Raw genomic sequence first — 15,444 nt, 5'->3', positions numbered from 1 at the left:
ATCAACCCCACTAGTCCCGCTCCGTCTTGATTATGGGAGACATCCACTAAATGAAATAGCTAGTTTACGCCCCCTACTATTCTGGGTTCGCCTCAGAAGGACCCCGGAACTGTGCAACTACGCCTCTGCCCTGACTGAACTAGTCCGACTAGACACAGGCCATAAGATAACTTGGTTATCTGAATTGAAACAGTTGGTGTGGGATATCAGATTGGCAGAGGCTTGGGAGAGCCAGAACCCACCGCCAAAACAAGTAGTTAAGAAGGCCTATTGGGAGTGGGTTTCTACAGAAGCCACTAGAAACCAGAAACACGGCACTTTGACGGAGAAATTCCTAGACCACAAGTCTACCCCAAAACTGGAACCCTTCCTTGACTTCATCGAGTCTCCGAGAGATAGGGCACTATACTTGAAGCTTAGGTTTGGCACTCTCCCATTGAATAATTTCAGAGCAGGGTGGAGGCACACGAAGGAGAATGACAACAGGTGCCCGGGTTGTGCCTCCCCTATGGAATCCATCGCCCATTTTCTTTTTGCCTGCCCGGCGTACGGACAGGCGAGAAAAAAATGGTTGAAACCTGTATGTTCCAACCTGGGAGCCAAGAACTATAGGGAGGCACAGCGTATCTTAACATCAGAGACCTCCATTCCTAGTGTAATCTGTGGAACAGCCAAGTACCTGGGATGTGCCTGGCTGACAAGAACAAAGCTTCTCGGGGAGAATATAGCACAGACCTCGGAACTCTAGTAATGTTACCCTTCATCGCTGTGGCTCCCATTACTTTTATGAGTGTTTTTAACTTTGAACAGTCTCTTTTAAGGAATGTTTTTATATTTTGTATTCTTGATACAAGCACGTTTTTTACTCTTTTGCACTGGCTGTATGACAAAACTATATCATCTCTTCTTTTTGTATTGGATGGTGTTTTTTTTTTTACTGATCGTATAAACTTTTATGATATTGTATATCGAATAAAGTCATACAACAACCTAAGTAGAATGAGACAATACATAACATTGGGCATGTAAAATGAGAAATAATAATCAAATTTAAAGCAACATAGGAGGGAACTATTCTCAAAACATGCTATTTAGACCATAGTTTCCTAACCTGTGCAAGTCAATTTTGGTGGGTCGCAAAAGTCCAAGCAATAAATAAAGATGCCTTTAAATTCTGTATTTATCTTGTCACATTTACTGTGCTTCAAAGACAGAGGTCAAATGTCAGGCTATGTCTTCTGACAAATTGCTGCTTATTTTTTTAACATGGGTATTGGTGTTTTCAAACTTCTCTCACTTTGGAGTCAGAGAATGAAAAGTAAAGTGAATTATGTGACAATCCTGCTGGGATACAGGGAGTGTGATAGGGTGTCTTTTTTTTTTATAACACCTGACAACATATAAATACCTGTAAATGAACTGTATACATTCAGTGGTTAGGGAAGCAAAAATTAGGTGAATTTCTTGTAATTCTGAAGTGTGATGGAAATAAAGATTTTAATAGGATCAAAACAAATCAAGACACTTTACTTGGTAATGCGCAAATGATAAATGTTCACTTAAACCCAAATTCCACACATTGTCATTTGTGTACAATATAGTTTTATCAGTAAAATTGTATCTCTGCGCAAATTGGATTGCCAATGCAATGGAAAATCTGCTGTCTTTAAATGACCGTGCGCTACCACACGAGGCTTTAGTTCCATTAAAAAAATCACCTTCCCCATGTCTATAAAAACTAGGGGGGTCATTAGGATGATGGGCGGCTTTGTCCGCCCGCCACCCTATCGGTATTCGGGACCGCCCGCCATAAGGGCGGGGGTCCCGTTGGGGGAATTAGGATGTGCCCACCACAGTGGCGGGTACATCCTTCATCTTTAGCATTGTGGCGGGCGGTGCACTTTGCACCGCCCGCCACAATGCTAAAAATGTTTAAACGCATTTGCATATGCAAAGTGGCAGGCACCGCGCGGTGCCTGCCGCTTTGCATATGCAAATGTGGGGGGTCCCATAGGTACCCCCCCTGTTCTCCCCCACCTCTGCCTTCCCCAGGGGGGCCCCCCACAGCAAACACCGCCTGCCTTTCCGTGGCGGCATTGCCGCCGCGGAAAGGCCCCTATACCTAAGCATCGTAATATGGCTGGCGGTGTCCATTGGACACCGCCACCATATTATTCCCTTTCCGCCGCGATCGCAAGGCGACCGTGGCGGAAAAGCGGCGGACGGTCTTTCCGTCTGCCGCGGTCCCCCCCGCCATACTAATATGGCGGGGGGAATTCGGGAAACGGTGTCGGGCGGATTGCCTCCACCAGGCCGGCGGTGGCTACCGCCAACCTGGCGGAGGCAATCCGCCCGACATCGTAATGGGCCCCTAGGTGTGTCACAAATGTTTGTTGTTCTAAAAATTGGGCCATTGCTCTAATACATTTGGGAAGCACTGGTGTAGACTATTGTCTATGTGATAAGTACAGGCTGCAAACCACTGCAAATCTGTGCCATAATCGTGCTAAAGATGACCCTTTAAGCAGGGCAGAGTGTGTTGCATGATGAGCCTCATTCTATGGGTACCAAAGAAGTCTTGGATACTGGCGTTTTCTGCAAACAGTATTTTGGATTATTTGGTACTTGCGGATGTTTTCTTCTGCCCCTTATGTGACTTGTGCCATTCCCCAGGTGTTAAGTGACATGTCTGTTGCTTGTAGGGACTCGGAGGTGGTTGATAGCTGTGTGTGGAGAACACCTTGGCATCTAAATGAATCTGCTTCAGGCATTTGCTGCTGGTTTCATCAATGAAGATTTCGCTCATCAATTTTTTCATCTTGCCTTCCATATTTGGGAATTAATTTCGGGTCGTCGTGCATCTTACCTTGGGGATTCCTAGCCGAGGGCAGATACGTTGCAGAGTTTCCATTGCTTTGAAGGCTCTTCTTGCTTCACTAAACGGATGACTAGCAGGATGCAGTCTACAGACACACCTAAGCAGTCTGACCAAAGTCTCACCAAAGCTGGCAAGCCTTTTCTACTGCTCAATCCTATACCAGCAGAGTAAGACGTATGATGGTGATAATATAATTATTGCTTACCTTAGATACAACCCAAATATAATTACCTCACAGTACTTTACAATTAGGTGCTATTATTACCCAAATCTTGATGAATGGTTGTGTAAGCCACACTGCGCTGCAAGCCAGTGAACTGCAATCGAAATACAGAACTTCGCAGCATTTGCTGATACCACTGACAAAGCTTGATTGCTGGATTTGTTTCCTTGATTTTCAGAAGTTCTACTTTGTTTCTAGCAGACCTTCAGGCATTTGACCTCAGGTTTTACTAACTATTTCTTCTACATTGCACATGCGGAAACTTAGAGGCCATTTAAATTACAATCCATTTTTTTGTTTTATTGAATCAGTTGTGATACACTGGCAATCCAGTGTCTGCAACTCCTAAAGCAGCCTTTTCATAGCGCCCTCTAGAGCAAAATTATTATTTCTAAGTGACAGATCACCAAGTAGAGGTGTTAAAAACCCTCTTTTCCAAAATGTAACTCATGTAACTAGCAAAGTCCAAATCTGTTGTTGGAGTCAAAGTGGATCACCCGAGATGAGAAGAAATAATCGATTCTCGATATATGATTTAGCCATTACATCCTTATGTACTGCCTCGCCCCACTTTTTCCTAACACATGTGCGGCTATAGTCAGGCAGTACTCCTGCTTTGGTTCACTTTACAGAACAAGGCCACCAGCTGTAAAATGAAATGAAACTCCTATGAAAATTCTAGCTGAGTGTTGAAAAACATTGCAGCAGAAGGCAGAAAAGTACTATGTCAAAAAGAAGCTGAACTGGGGTCGTGGCCTCATCATCCATGCTGTCGGATGTTACTTTCGGAGCTCTGAGGCCATATTATCCCGATTTTCGACTCGCCAGCGGCCCTTGCCATAGGGTGCCCATGTATCCAGTAACTGGCGAAGAAAACCTGGGGTCTTCATACCCCCAGAGATGGCTAGAGGTGACGTGAGAGACCAAGCATACTCCTGAGACTGACAGCAAAATGGTGCCCGACCCGACCAACTGTCACAACTAGCAAGCGATTGGAGGGCAGAATAGCGGCCGTCGTCGCCAACCAAGACACGGTCGCCGGAGCTCAATGAATTAATCAATGAATTAATGTGATACCGCACACAAATCACCCCAATCGGGGTATCTCGGTGCACAGTCAGTACAAAAAGGCAAAGCCAAATCTAAAACAGCACTCTTTTTTTGTGCTTTTCTAAATTTGCTACATTCTGGACAGGGTCTTGCAGAAAATGGCAATTTCTTCCAGAGGGTGGGGGCCAAATAGGAGAAAGATCTTCTGCCACATCTAGCTCTTTGAATACCCTGGGGACTGGAGTTACAGCCGCTCCCAGTATACCATCGAAAAAGGGAGGATAATAATCGGGGTCGGCCCGGCTCTGAACCGCAGAGCTCCCAAATGCCTGGGTGAATGCCTGGAGAGGTGCAGTGGCTTCCTGGTCAGAGACCTGGCACTTAATATTTTACAAATTAAGCTCTAGGTGCAGCCACAGGAACCAATGCATGATGGACGAGCGGTCTGCATGGTCATCAGGGCTACAAGACAAAGAAGGAGTCTAAGAACACTAGGTGTAGTAACAAGCATTTACAATGCAATGGTCTCTGCATTCTTAAAGTTAGAGCTATTGGCATTGCTCATGACATTATTTTTATTTGTTTTTGTTTTTAAAACATAAATAAATGGCATTGTCATTTACAATGCCAATAGCAGGGCAGGAGAGCAAGCACAAGCAACGAGGGGGCAGGGGCAGGAGAGCAAGCACAAGCAACGAGGGGCGGGGGCAGGAGAGCAAGCACAAGCAACGAGGGGGCAGGAGCAGGACAGCAAGCACAAGCAACGTGGGGGCAGGGACAGGAGAGCAAGCACAACGAACGAGGGGGCGGGGGAGCAAGCACAGCGAAGGGGCAGGGGAGCAGGTACAGCGAGGGAGCAGAGGCAGGAGAGCAAGCACAGCGAAGGGGCAGGGGAGCAGGCACAGCGAGGGGGGCCGGGGCAGGAGAGCAAGCACAAGCAACGAGGGGGCAGGGGCAGGAGAGCAAGCACAACAAACGAGGGGGCAGGGGCAGGAGAGCAAGCACAAGCAACGAGGGGGCAGGAGAGCAAGCATAAGCAACAAGGGGACAGGAGAGCAGGCACAACGAACGAGGGGGCAGGGGCAGGAGAGCAAGCACAACCAGCGAGCGGGGGGCAGGAGAGCAAGCACAACAAACGAGGGGGCGGGGGCAGGAGAGCAAGCACAAGCAACGAGGTGGCAGGGGCAGGAGAGCAAGCACAACTAACGAGGGGGCAGGAGAGCAAGCACAAGCAATGATGGGGGCAGGGGAGCAGGCACAGCAAGGGGGCAGGGGCAGGACAGCAAGCACAAGCAACGAGGGGGCAGGGGCAAGAGAGCAAGCACAAGCAACATAGGGGCAGGAGAGCAAGCACAACGAACGAGGGTGTAGGGGAGCAAGCACAGTGAAGTGGCAGGGGAGCAGGCACAGCGAGGGGGCAGGGGCAGGACAGCAAGCACAAGCAACGAGGGGGCAGGGGCAGGAGAGCAAGCACAAGCAACGAGGGGGCAGGGGCAGGAGAGCAAGCACAAACAACGAGGGTGCAGGGGCAGGAGGGCAAGCACAACAAACGAGGGGGCAGGGGCAGGAGAGCAAGCACAAGCAACGAGGGGGCAGGAGAGCAAGCACAAGCAACAAGGGGGCAGGAGAGAAAGCACAACGAACGAGGGGGCAGGAGAGCAAGCACAACCAGCGAGGGGGGGCAGGAGAGCAAGCACAACAAACGAGGGGGCGGGGGCAAGAGAGCAAGCACAAGCAACGAGGGGGCAGGGGCAGGAGAGCAAGCACAACTAACGAGGGGGCAGGAGAGCAAGCACAAGCAATGATGGAGGGCAGGAGAGCAAGCACAAGCAACGAGGGGGCAGGGGCAGGAGAGCAAGCACAAGCAACGAGGGGGCAGGGGCAGGAGAGCAAGCACAACGAACGAGGGGGCAGGAGAGCAAGCACAAAGAACAAGGGGGCAGGAGAGCAAGCACAACGAACGAGGGAGCAGTGGCAGGAGAGCAAGCACAACGAACGAGGGGGCAGGAGAGCAAGCACAACGAACGAGGCCGAGACCATTGCATTGTAAATGCTTGTTGGAAGGGTGATCTCAGGCGCAGAGAGGGGTAAATTGAAGGGGACAGGTGATGGGGGAGGGGCAGAAGAGTGATCGGTGGAGGCAACGTGCATAGGGAGGGGGTTGTAAAGGCCGACAGTGATGGCCTCGGGATCTGCGGAATAGGATATGGAGGGGGTGTGCCCAGGTAACGCAAGCTTGGAGGGGCTTCCAGCCAGGTAATGACATCCCCTTGTGAGGCGGGGGAGGGGTAAATGATAGGCAGGCTTGTGTTGTAGGAGGGGTTAAAGGTCACGGGGCCTGTGATTCCTCATAGGGGTGTTCTTTCTCTTGACTGCACATCGACAGAGGGGTTAGGAGGAAGGGGGCACGGAGATAATCCCGTGCACCTCTGAGGGATAAGCGTGTGGGTGAGGGGTGATGCGAGCTTGAAGGAGTCTGAGTGGTTTTTTAGGGGGTGGACGATCTCAGACGTGGTCGATCACTCTGGCAGGTCGGATATCTTATCCTACTGCTGAATTGCATACTGACGCCAACATTTTTCTAGTTTGACTGAGTAATGAGCAGTGTCTCTTTTACTCTTCCCAAGGCACACGTATCTCCCCCCATCAATCAATCAAGGTGACAGTCAATCACTGGATTCAACAATGGGGCTCCCTCCATCCCGCAATCCCATGTACACGTGCTGTATTTGGCAGGACAAATCAGACGAGCAGGCACGTTGAAAGCTCAATACGCAAAATACCACATTATATTTACTTATTGCAAATGTACATACCGCGAACACGACCGTGAGGTATTGGAGTGCTTTACAATTGGAGTGCTTTACATAAGCAACAGTTACCTTATACACGTACACATTCATTTTTTTTGGTAAGAGCGAGGAGATTAAGTAAGTTGCCCAGAATTACAGGATGCTGAACCGACTTCTTCCGGCAGCGGTCGGGCAGAAATGCTCACGCTGCCTGCACGCCCAAGTCGGCCCTCTGATTGGTTAATAAGGAACACCAATCAGAGAGCTGACTTGGGCGTGCAGGCAGCGTGATGAGGGGCTGCTCTCTCCCGATGACGTCAGGGAGAGAAAGAACAGCCAAAACACACCCCTCTATCCCAAAAAGACGGGCTTGAACGGAGTTATGCCCCTCTCCTCCAATGGCTGGCCTCCGTTTAGGAAGCCAGCCAATGGAGAAGAGGGGCGGGTTCAAGCCCCACTCTAGGAAAACATTAAATCTCAGCTGCGCGATACTGCTGCGCAGTGTACGCTAGGCCGAGACCTAAAAAGGGGGGAAAAGACAACACAGAGACAAAGTGCGGCCGGTACCTGGGGGAACCGCCTGTGGCTGGAGACGGCAGCAGAGAGCAGGAGGCTCCCCCATCCTGACCTGTTTTGTTTACGTTCGCCACAGTGCCTTAACATGGGTTAGGAAACAACAAGAGGCCGTGAGACCGACCGAAATTGAGCCGCAGCAAGGTGCCCATAGGTAGCATTTGTGAAACCGTGCAGAACCACCCAAGAAGTGAGGGGCAAGCAGCAGAAGAGGTGACATTATGTAGCTGCATGGCCCCGCAAAGAGTGACAGCAAATGTCGGGTGAGAGCCGACCTGGGGAAATGATCAGAAGGCATGGACACGGACGGTATACCTCTGAAGGCCTGAATCAGAAGGGGGACACTCTTCAATGAGGAAGGCACATAGGAGACGGCCCGAGGCATGGCAGACAATTTAATAGGAGGGGGGAGCGTCTCACTCTTCCACCACCCCCTCCCGGGGACCCGAGAATATGAACACACAACAGGGCCTAATATCAAACCTGGGGACTGCAAAACCACCCCCACCCATGTGCGAGATCTATCCTTGATCCTCCCTCCTCCTCAACCTCGTGCACATTGGAGAGCTGGTGTGAGAGTGACCCAGAGGGTAGCGCAGGGGACACCCTCTTCTCCGTGGAACTGCTGTGAATCAATGCTGATGAGAAGGGCGAGAATGAGCTGGGGATGAACCAGGGCAGTGAGGTGGTGAAGGAAGGGAACTGCAACCCATACTAATTGCTTGGAGGAGTGACACGGACCTGCATTTTTAGACTGAACTTCTGTGGTAGGGCTGTTGCGCCAAGAGCTTGAAAGTGGGGTGCCCGCAGTGCATGCGAGTATACCCTGGGGGCAGGTGCAGACCAGCGACACTTAACACCCATCACATAGACTGATGCGAGTAACACAGGAGCTGGGGAAGAGCGCCTGACTGGACAATGTACGTCTCCGTATCTCGGGTGAGCCCACCCCCTCCCTCCGGGTCAGGGACAGATGTATCCGGTAAGGGCGGGGACGCCACAACCTTGGCAACACACACAACAACCAAACTGCAAGTAATAAAGGACGCCAAAACATCCTTAGAGACTCAAATAACAGTGGTGATGAGTGAAGTGGAACTCCTAAGGGTCGACCACAAGAAACTGACTGAACAGGTAAAGGAATCGAAAGACTAACTGGGCACCACCTTGCCATAAGTGAAAGACCTTACTGAGAAGTGTTCTGACACGAAGAAGGAGATGTAACAATTGGCAGGTAGAGTGGAGGATGCTGAGGGCAGGTCCCGCTGACACAGTGTTAGAATTGTAGTAGTACCGGAGAAACCAGAGGAGCCAAACATCAAACTCTTTGTGTAGGAATGGTTGAATAAGACTGTCCTACAGGGCAAACCCTACAGATTCTTCTCCTTGGAATTGGCACACAGAATTCCTTCCTATCCACCGCAGCCTGGGACCAACCCATGCCTGATCATAACGAGACTGTTGAGCTTTAGAGCTAGGGATGTCATGCTCCATGCAGAGAGAAAAATGGCCCCTGGTCTATGAATGGATACGAAGTACATTTCATCTGGTCTACACGAACTTAGTTCAGCGACAACGAGGAGCATTTGTACCTGTCAAAAAAGTGCTACGGCAACTGGGATTTCCGATTCTCACTTCTTCACCCGGCAAAGCTGAGAGTGGAACATGAAGGGAAGGTTCAACTCCTTTTAATCGCAAAGGATGCCTGGTCATGGCTTGAAAACCGTGGCCTCTGGTCAGGCCCCCACCGCCTGGGGGGGAAGAGACTGAGGGTGGCAACCATCGCCGTTGAGGCGAAGGACTAATAGAGGGAAAAACAGCGCTTCCTCCCCCACTAAGTAACAGATGAAGGCAGCGCAGGGACAAACAGTCAAGGAGCTGCAACAATGCACTGTCATTCTCAGAAACAACAGGTGGAGATATCTCGCCAAGGAAAGAGAGGGCAGTGGTTCGGAGCAAACAGAAACAGCGCATGAAACAGAGGATGACCAGATGCCACTGGTAAAACCCATGACTTCAGAACATTTGGGACAATGAGGGCCCTGATCAAAGGCAAAGTCTGGTAAGAATGAGATTGGCTTTGGGGCATGGGGCTATGGGTGATATCAGAACTTCCCTTTTTGACTACAAGACCACGATTAGGGGGATCATCATCACTGGAGAGATAGGGGAGAGAGTGGAGACATGCCCTAGATCAACAATTTTGGAGGGAAATGTTGACACTGTAAGAGAGGGAATACGTGGAGACTCTGAACCCCCAGGTAAAACAGCCATGTACCTCAAGAGGGCAGAGTACCAGACAGTGGCCAAACATGAGGCAAGAACCTCCTATATGGGAAGCAGTTACAAATCCATGAAGAAGGGAACAAAACAGGCAAACTGGTTGTGTGGCTTAGTAGTAAAGATAGAGATAGTATGACCGTCATAGAATTACAGACAGATACTGGAGACACGGTGAGAAGGATCGATAAAATAGCAAAGTTTGCAAAGCATTTTGAGCTGTTCTATAATTCCCATTTGCGCACCCCTTAACAGTAAGTATTGTTCTTGATTAATGACTGTCCCATGAGAAAGTTGGGAGGAGATCGAATGAAAGACCCAGATGTAGATATCACAGTGGAGGAAGTTTCCTCAGCCGTGGGTCAAATTAAATCCGGGAAAGACCCATGACTGAACGACTTAAATGTTCAGGAGACTGCCAAGGTGGATGGTGGTCCCACTCTATACGCCACATATGAGGGTTTTCCAATAGGGGGATCTACCAGACAACATGTGTACCGCAAGGGTTATTCTGATTCTGAAGCCAGGAAAACCCACAGATTTATGCGACTCCTATTGACCAATATCACTTCTGAACGCGGACATCAAGACAATGGCTAAATCTTTTTGTGACCGGACTAAGGGCAGTGGTGATGGAGTTAGGCCATCCAGACCAGAATGGGTTTATATTGGGCTGATTGACCAAGCTGTATCTATGATGGGGTCATAACAACTTGGTGACAGCCTGGGGCTCGCCGGCAAGGAAGTGATTGTTCCCTGGACATAAAAAAAAGGCCTTTGACTTGGTTGAATGGGTCTACCACTTGGGAGTGATGGCTAAGATGGGATATGGTCCTAACTACATTAGGTGGGTTAGATTGCTATACGGCCAACCTAAGGCAAGAGTGAGGGTTGACGGCCACATATCGTGGGAGTTCAGTGTGCGAAGGGGTACGCGGCAAGGATGTCCGCGCTCTCTCGCCAATGTTGTTTGCCCTAGCCATAGATGTCTTGGCGGCATGGGTGCGTGTAGATACACAGGTATGGGCATGGCCTGGTGGCGAAGATGAATGCATCTAACTATACGCAGACAATATTTTACTATATTTGACCAAAGTGGCCCAATCTCTAGACAGACTGTGGGATATCTTCTGCATATTCTGGGATCATTCCAGTTTTGCCATAAATTGGGACAAATCACTGTTGTTCCTGATAGGAGGATGTCCGCAGGGTAACACAATCACCCTGCCACGGCGGATAATGAAATCAAAGTTTAAATACCTGGGGCTCTGGATAACTAAAAGCCAAGATTCATATTACGAGGTAAATCTGGAACCCCAACTCAAACGTCAGGAGGAATATGTAAAACACCGGCAATCACTACCGCTCTTTATGGTAGGAAAAGCGTCAATGTTTAAGATGGCTGTATCCCGAGATTTCTTTATATGTCATATTCAGACATGTCCTCATCATCAATCAGCCTTTCAGGAACATTTGTATAGCCAATATCTCCCTTAGGCATATTGTGAAGGTTATTTTCACAAAAAGAACATTCTTAAAGTTAAACTTTTAAGATCGCTCAAAATTATTTTAAATGGGTCTCTTCAATGCATGATTTACATATTTTTGTTTTTAGCAGCATAAACTTTTTTTTAAAACCCTGCCTTACATCGACATTCATCATCACACCTCGGCAGATCTAACTTTGGCCCAATCCTACCTAGACTATGACAATACCTGCTATTTGGGTTTTCCGGACAAGCTCATAAAGGGTCTGTTGCGGTTACAGAATGCAGCCCCTCTGCTGATTGCTAAGAACATATTTCATGTATCCTTGAGCAACCCCACTGGTTACCTATAATGATAATAATAATAAGAGAGTTTTGTTTATGACTATAACAATTCTGCATGGGATAGTTCACAGCACTGCCCTTATTAGTTATTAGCCTCAACATTCCATCTCCACGCACATTCTCCGTCTCTTTATCCCTGTAAACTATTTCTATTGGATGTCCCCGAAACCTGGACAGGTTGGGCCACAAGATGGGGTGCATTCCCTCATCCAGGGGTAGTCAACTAAAATCTAATTCAAGTACTCTAACGGTTAGTTGAAGGCTTGCTTCAGCAAGGCCAATTCAGATGCTTTCTACAGAGCAACGTATTTGGTTTTGCTGCAGAGGAGGGATTAAGAGTATTGTACAACAAGTATTCTTTGTTTTAACAGCTTGACTGAGGATTTGTCCTGTCCTACAACTGGAGACACAGACATGTTTTCAAGATTGGATTTGCTTGAATTCGTTTTTTCGGGTAGGCACAGTCTTGTGGCCAGGCTATGGATTCCCTTTACCCTATCAATTTGTATATTGAGATGTTCAGGTGGAAAATACAGCATTGGCCAGTGCTATTACTAACGATCTGGTGAGCCCCACATTGTGGTTGGTCGAAGACCTTTCAGACCATGGACTGTTAGAAATAGTTTGTTTTGCTCTGGGTTTGGAGTTAGAGCTGTTCACAGGGCGTGAACCCAATTAATAGAGTTATTTTTACCTGAGATTACCATCATATGCCTCGATTTTCAAAACCATTGAGCATTTAAGTTCAAATTACATGTGTAAGTGACATGGGACAAGTAAAAGCTATTCACGAAATGTGTACTTGGACTAGTAAATTAATTTGTTCATGCTCAATATTAGCTTCTGATTTGTTAAGATTGTGTATTAGTAAATCCTTTGTTTGCCTTGAGAAGTCATGCTTTGCTATGAGGGGTGGGAGGGTGAAACTGAGATTTCTTATGTGATTAAACGATGCTAAAAGCTGAGGTGTCTTCGTGCTAGCAGGGTCTCTGGTTGCAACCTAAAATCTGGAGCACTTAGAATAGTGGCTGACCCCCTGTCCTAAGTGAGATGTGAAATACTGAACATTTAAATTAAGAGTGGATGAATAAAATAATTAGTAATGTTTAAAGTATCCAGTTCATCCTCATTCCTGCTATTTCATTTCTCCTAGGAGGAGGATATCCAAGAGATTGAGGAGTCTGCCAAGAAGATGGAAGCCCAGTATGGTCAATACTTTGACTTGACCATTGTCAATGACAATTTGCAGACTGCTTGTGTCCAGCTTGTGTCTGCGATCTGCAGGGCACAGGAAGAGCCTCAGTGGGTCCCGGCATCATGGATCTGCTCAGGCACCCAACAGTAATGCGCCAGTTCGGAGACATACTTCAGGGCAGAAACTTTGCACCGGTGCAAAAACAAGGCAAATCCATTTGTGCCGCTCTGCTGTTTGTCTACTAGGGAACAGAATACACTGCGTTAGCTCAAAAATAAAGTTTTACATCAGAATAAAAGCATGACGCAAACTGACCACCATATTTTTGCTGTTTTTACATAATGAGACCTTCACTTGCAAAGTCAACACATCTGGCTTGCATTCTATTGGCGCCAGATGAACTCAAAAACAATGTATACATGTAATACAAATATTAGGCACAGGGTGGCAACAATAATTCAAGCTTGTGAAATTGGAAATAACTGTTGGAACTACACTACATCACCAACAACATAAAGTCAGTGGCACAGTGTAACCATCTGCAATATGCCATGGCTATGTAATAGTCTCATTAGTGCCATTAGCAACCAGCCAGTAAAAAGGAAAACAATGGATTGCCTCCATGTGTCAAATATGAAAGATGTGAACAAGCTAGAATCAAAATCAGCCTGATATATTTTAGTAAATAATTATCAAAAACATTGCAAGTTTGCTTTTTAGCAAGAGTGTCTTAATGGGCTGGCATTTCTATGTTGAAATCTTAGTTAGTCATGTAAAATTATTTATAAACAATAAGTAGGCTATATATTTCTTACCAATGGCTTCACAATTAATTTTCTGTGTTTTTGCCTTGGTGCAAAAATGTTTCTGCTGTGTTTATAATATATTAGAAAAGGAAGTAAATATGTTTACCCAGGTTTCAAATCTGACTGAAGGAGTTTACTGGCTTGTTTGGCTTGACGGACGGAGCTGCCAAAAACATGGGGCAGCTTCCACCCCTGTTACAGCTCGCCTGCTAAATCTTGGGTTGGCTGCTGGCTTCTTTGGCGAAAGTGATCCTGCTGGCATGGCTGCAGCACTTTCAGTAGAAATGAACAATGATGACTGATGTGTGCCTGCCATGCCACTGCGGCTTCGAGGGTAGTCAGCTTTTATTTGTTTTTTTTTCTTTTAAAAAACAAAGCGTGTTTTTGTTTTAGGAAAACACAAATCATGAATGCTTTGACACTCTTGAAGTTTTGTACAAGCACAAGTAGTGTTATTTCTTTCTGACACTCCACAATAAACTGCAGCAGAATGTGTGTAGAAGGGAAGTAATGAAAATGTGGAATTTAGACTTTTTGTGTTAATGTATGTGCATTGCATGAAGTATATATATGTCTATTTGTGTTGTAAACGTAGCACTATGGTTTATATATGTACCACATTTTTACCTCAAATCCAATTTTTAAATTGTTAATAAAGAAATAATACTTACGGAGCAAAGCGTTTTAATGGTCCTGGCCACCGTGGCTGCCCTCCTTGGCATAATACTGACTTATTGATGGGAGTCCTCACACTGGAACTAACAACTCACTCGCCCACTACTAAGAGGACACATTTCCCATAACACCCTTTTTAAAATACGTTTTTCGTATTAGCGCCTCTTTTTCAACTCCTGCCAGTACCCCCATGACTCACCAGAAGTCCTCTTTTGTCGGTGTGTTGGAGGCCGGTCAATCAGACCCCGCCATCCGCGTGACTGGTCAGAGCCGTTTTAAGGGAGGGGCAATGTGGGTGATTGCCGAGGGCGCACACCTTCCAAGGGCCACCCTATTAAACCCATCTGTCTCTGATGTTCTCATCACTGACTCTTAATCTCTACCCCTCACCACCTAGCAGCCTACCTCTGACTTTGTCTCTATATCTCTCATCTCTATCTCACTTTCTCTACCTCACTTATCTTTTGCTCATCTATTCATCTCATTCTCACTTTGCACCTCATTACCCTTTAATCTACTTTTCTATGAGCCTCTTTCTAAACTTCTCTTCAACTCACCTGCCTCTGTGTTCTTTGCCTCCGTCTACCTCTCCCCTCTTACTACCTCACCTTCCCCTCACTCACTTCTCTATCTTGTTATAGCTCATCTCTCTCTACCTCGACAATCTCTGAATCCCCACCCTTCTCTCTACTTAACTTCTCTATCTACCCCTCTCTGACTAACGACATGCTACATCTTGACCATCCTCTATCTCTTTTTGTTTGCCTCCCCTTCATCCCCCATCGCTTCTCCCTCCCCCTCTTTTCCTTTGTCCCTACTTGGATCCACATCATTATTTACCCACCCTGCCTCTCTCCCTCTATCTCACCCTTTTCCCGCTCACCTCTCTCTACAGCAGTCACGGCCCCTGCAGGTAAGAGCGGTGGAAGGGTGGGCTGGGTGGGGGAATGGGATTTCGACAGACGATGATGAGGGAAATTTAAATAAATAATTAATATTCCCGTGGCATCGTCTGTCAAAATCCCACCCGGCCCCAACCGTCTTAGCTGCAAGGTCTGCGCCTGCCCTACAGTATATCTTTCTTCCCACCTACCCTCTCTTCCTCCATCTCCCCTCTCTTCCTCATCCCTTTCTCTACAA

The 15,444-nt window shown here is 47.4% G+C and overlaps 1 protein-coding gene across 1 annotated transcript in view; it reads left to right on the top strand.

The window, feature by feature from the left end:
* The window catches only part of MPP4 (MAGUK p55 scaffold protein 4), a 273,595-nt gene extending 259,304 nt beyond the window's left edge, over nt 1–14,291 (top strand). Inside the window, exon 21 of the mRNA XM_078683624.1 lies at nt 12,782–14,291. Within this exon, the coding sequence (XP_078539750.1) occupies nt 12,782–12,973 (192 nt within the window). The 3' untranslated portion in view covers nt 12,974–14,291. The remainder of the gene's footprint in view (nt 1–12,781) is intronic.
* Nucleotides 14,292–15,444: the final 1,153 nt, after the last annotated feature.

Source organism: Lissotriton helveticus, chromosome 3_1 (assembly GCF_964261635.1).
Source record: "Lissotriton helveticus chromosome 3_1, aLisHel1.1, whole genome shotgun sequence".
Taxonomy (NCBI): Eukaryota; Metazoa; Chordata; class Amphibia; order Caudata; family Salamandridae; genus Lissotriton; species Lissotriton helveticus.
This window is presented reverse-complemented; position numbering and strand designations above follow the sequence as displayed.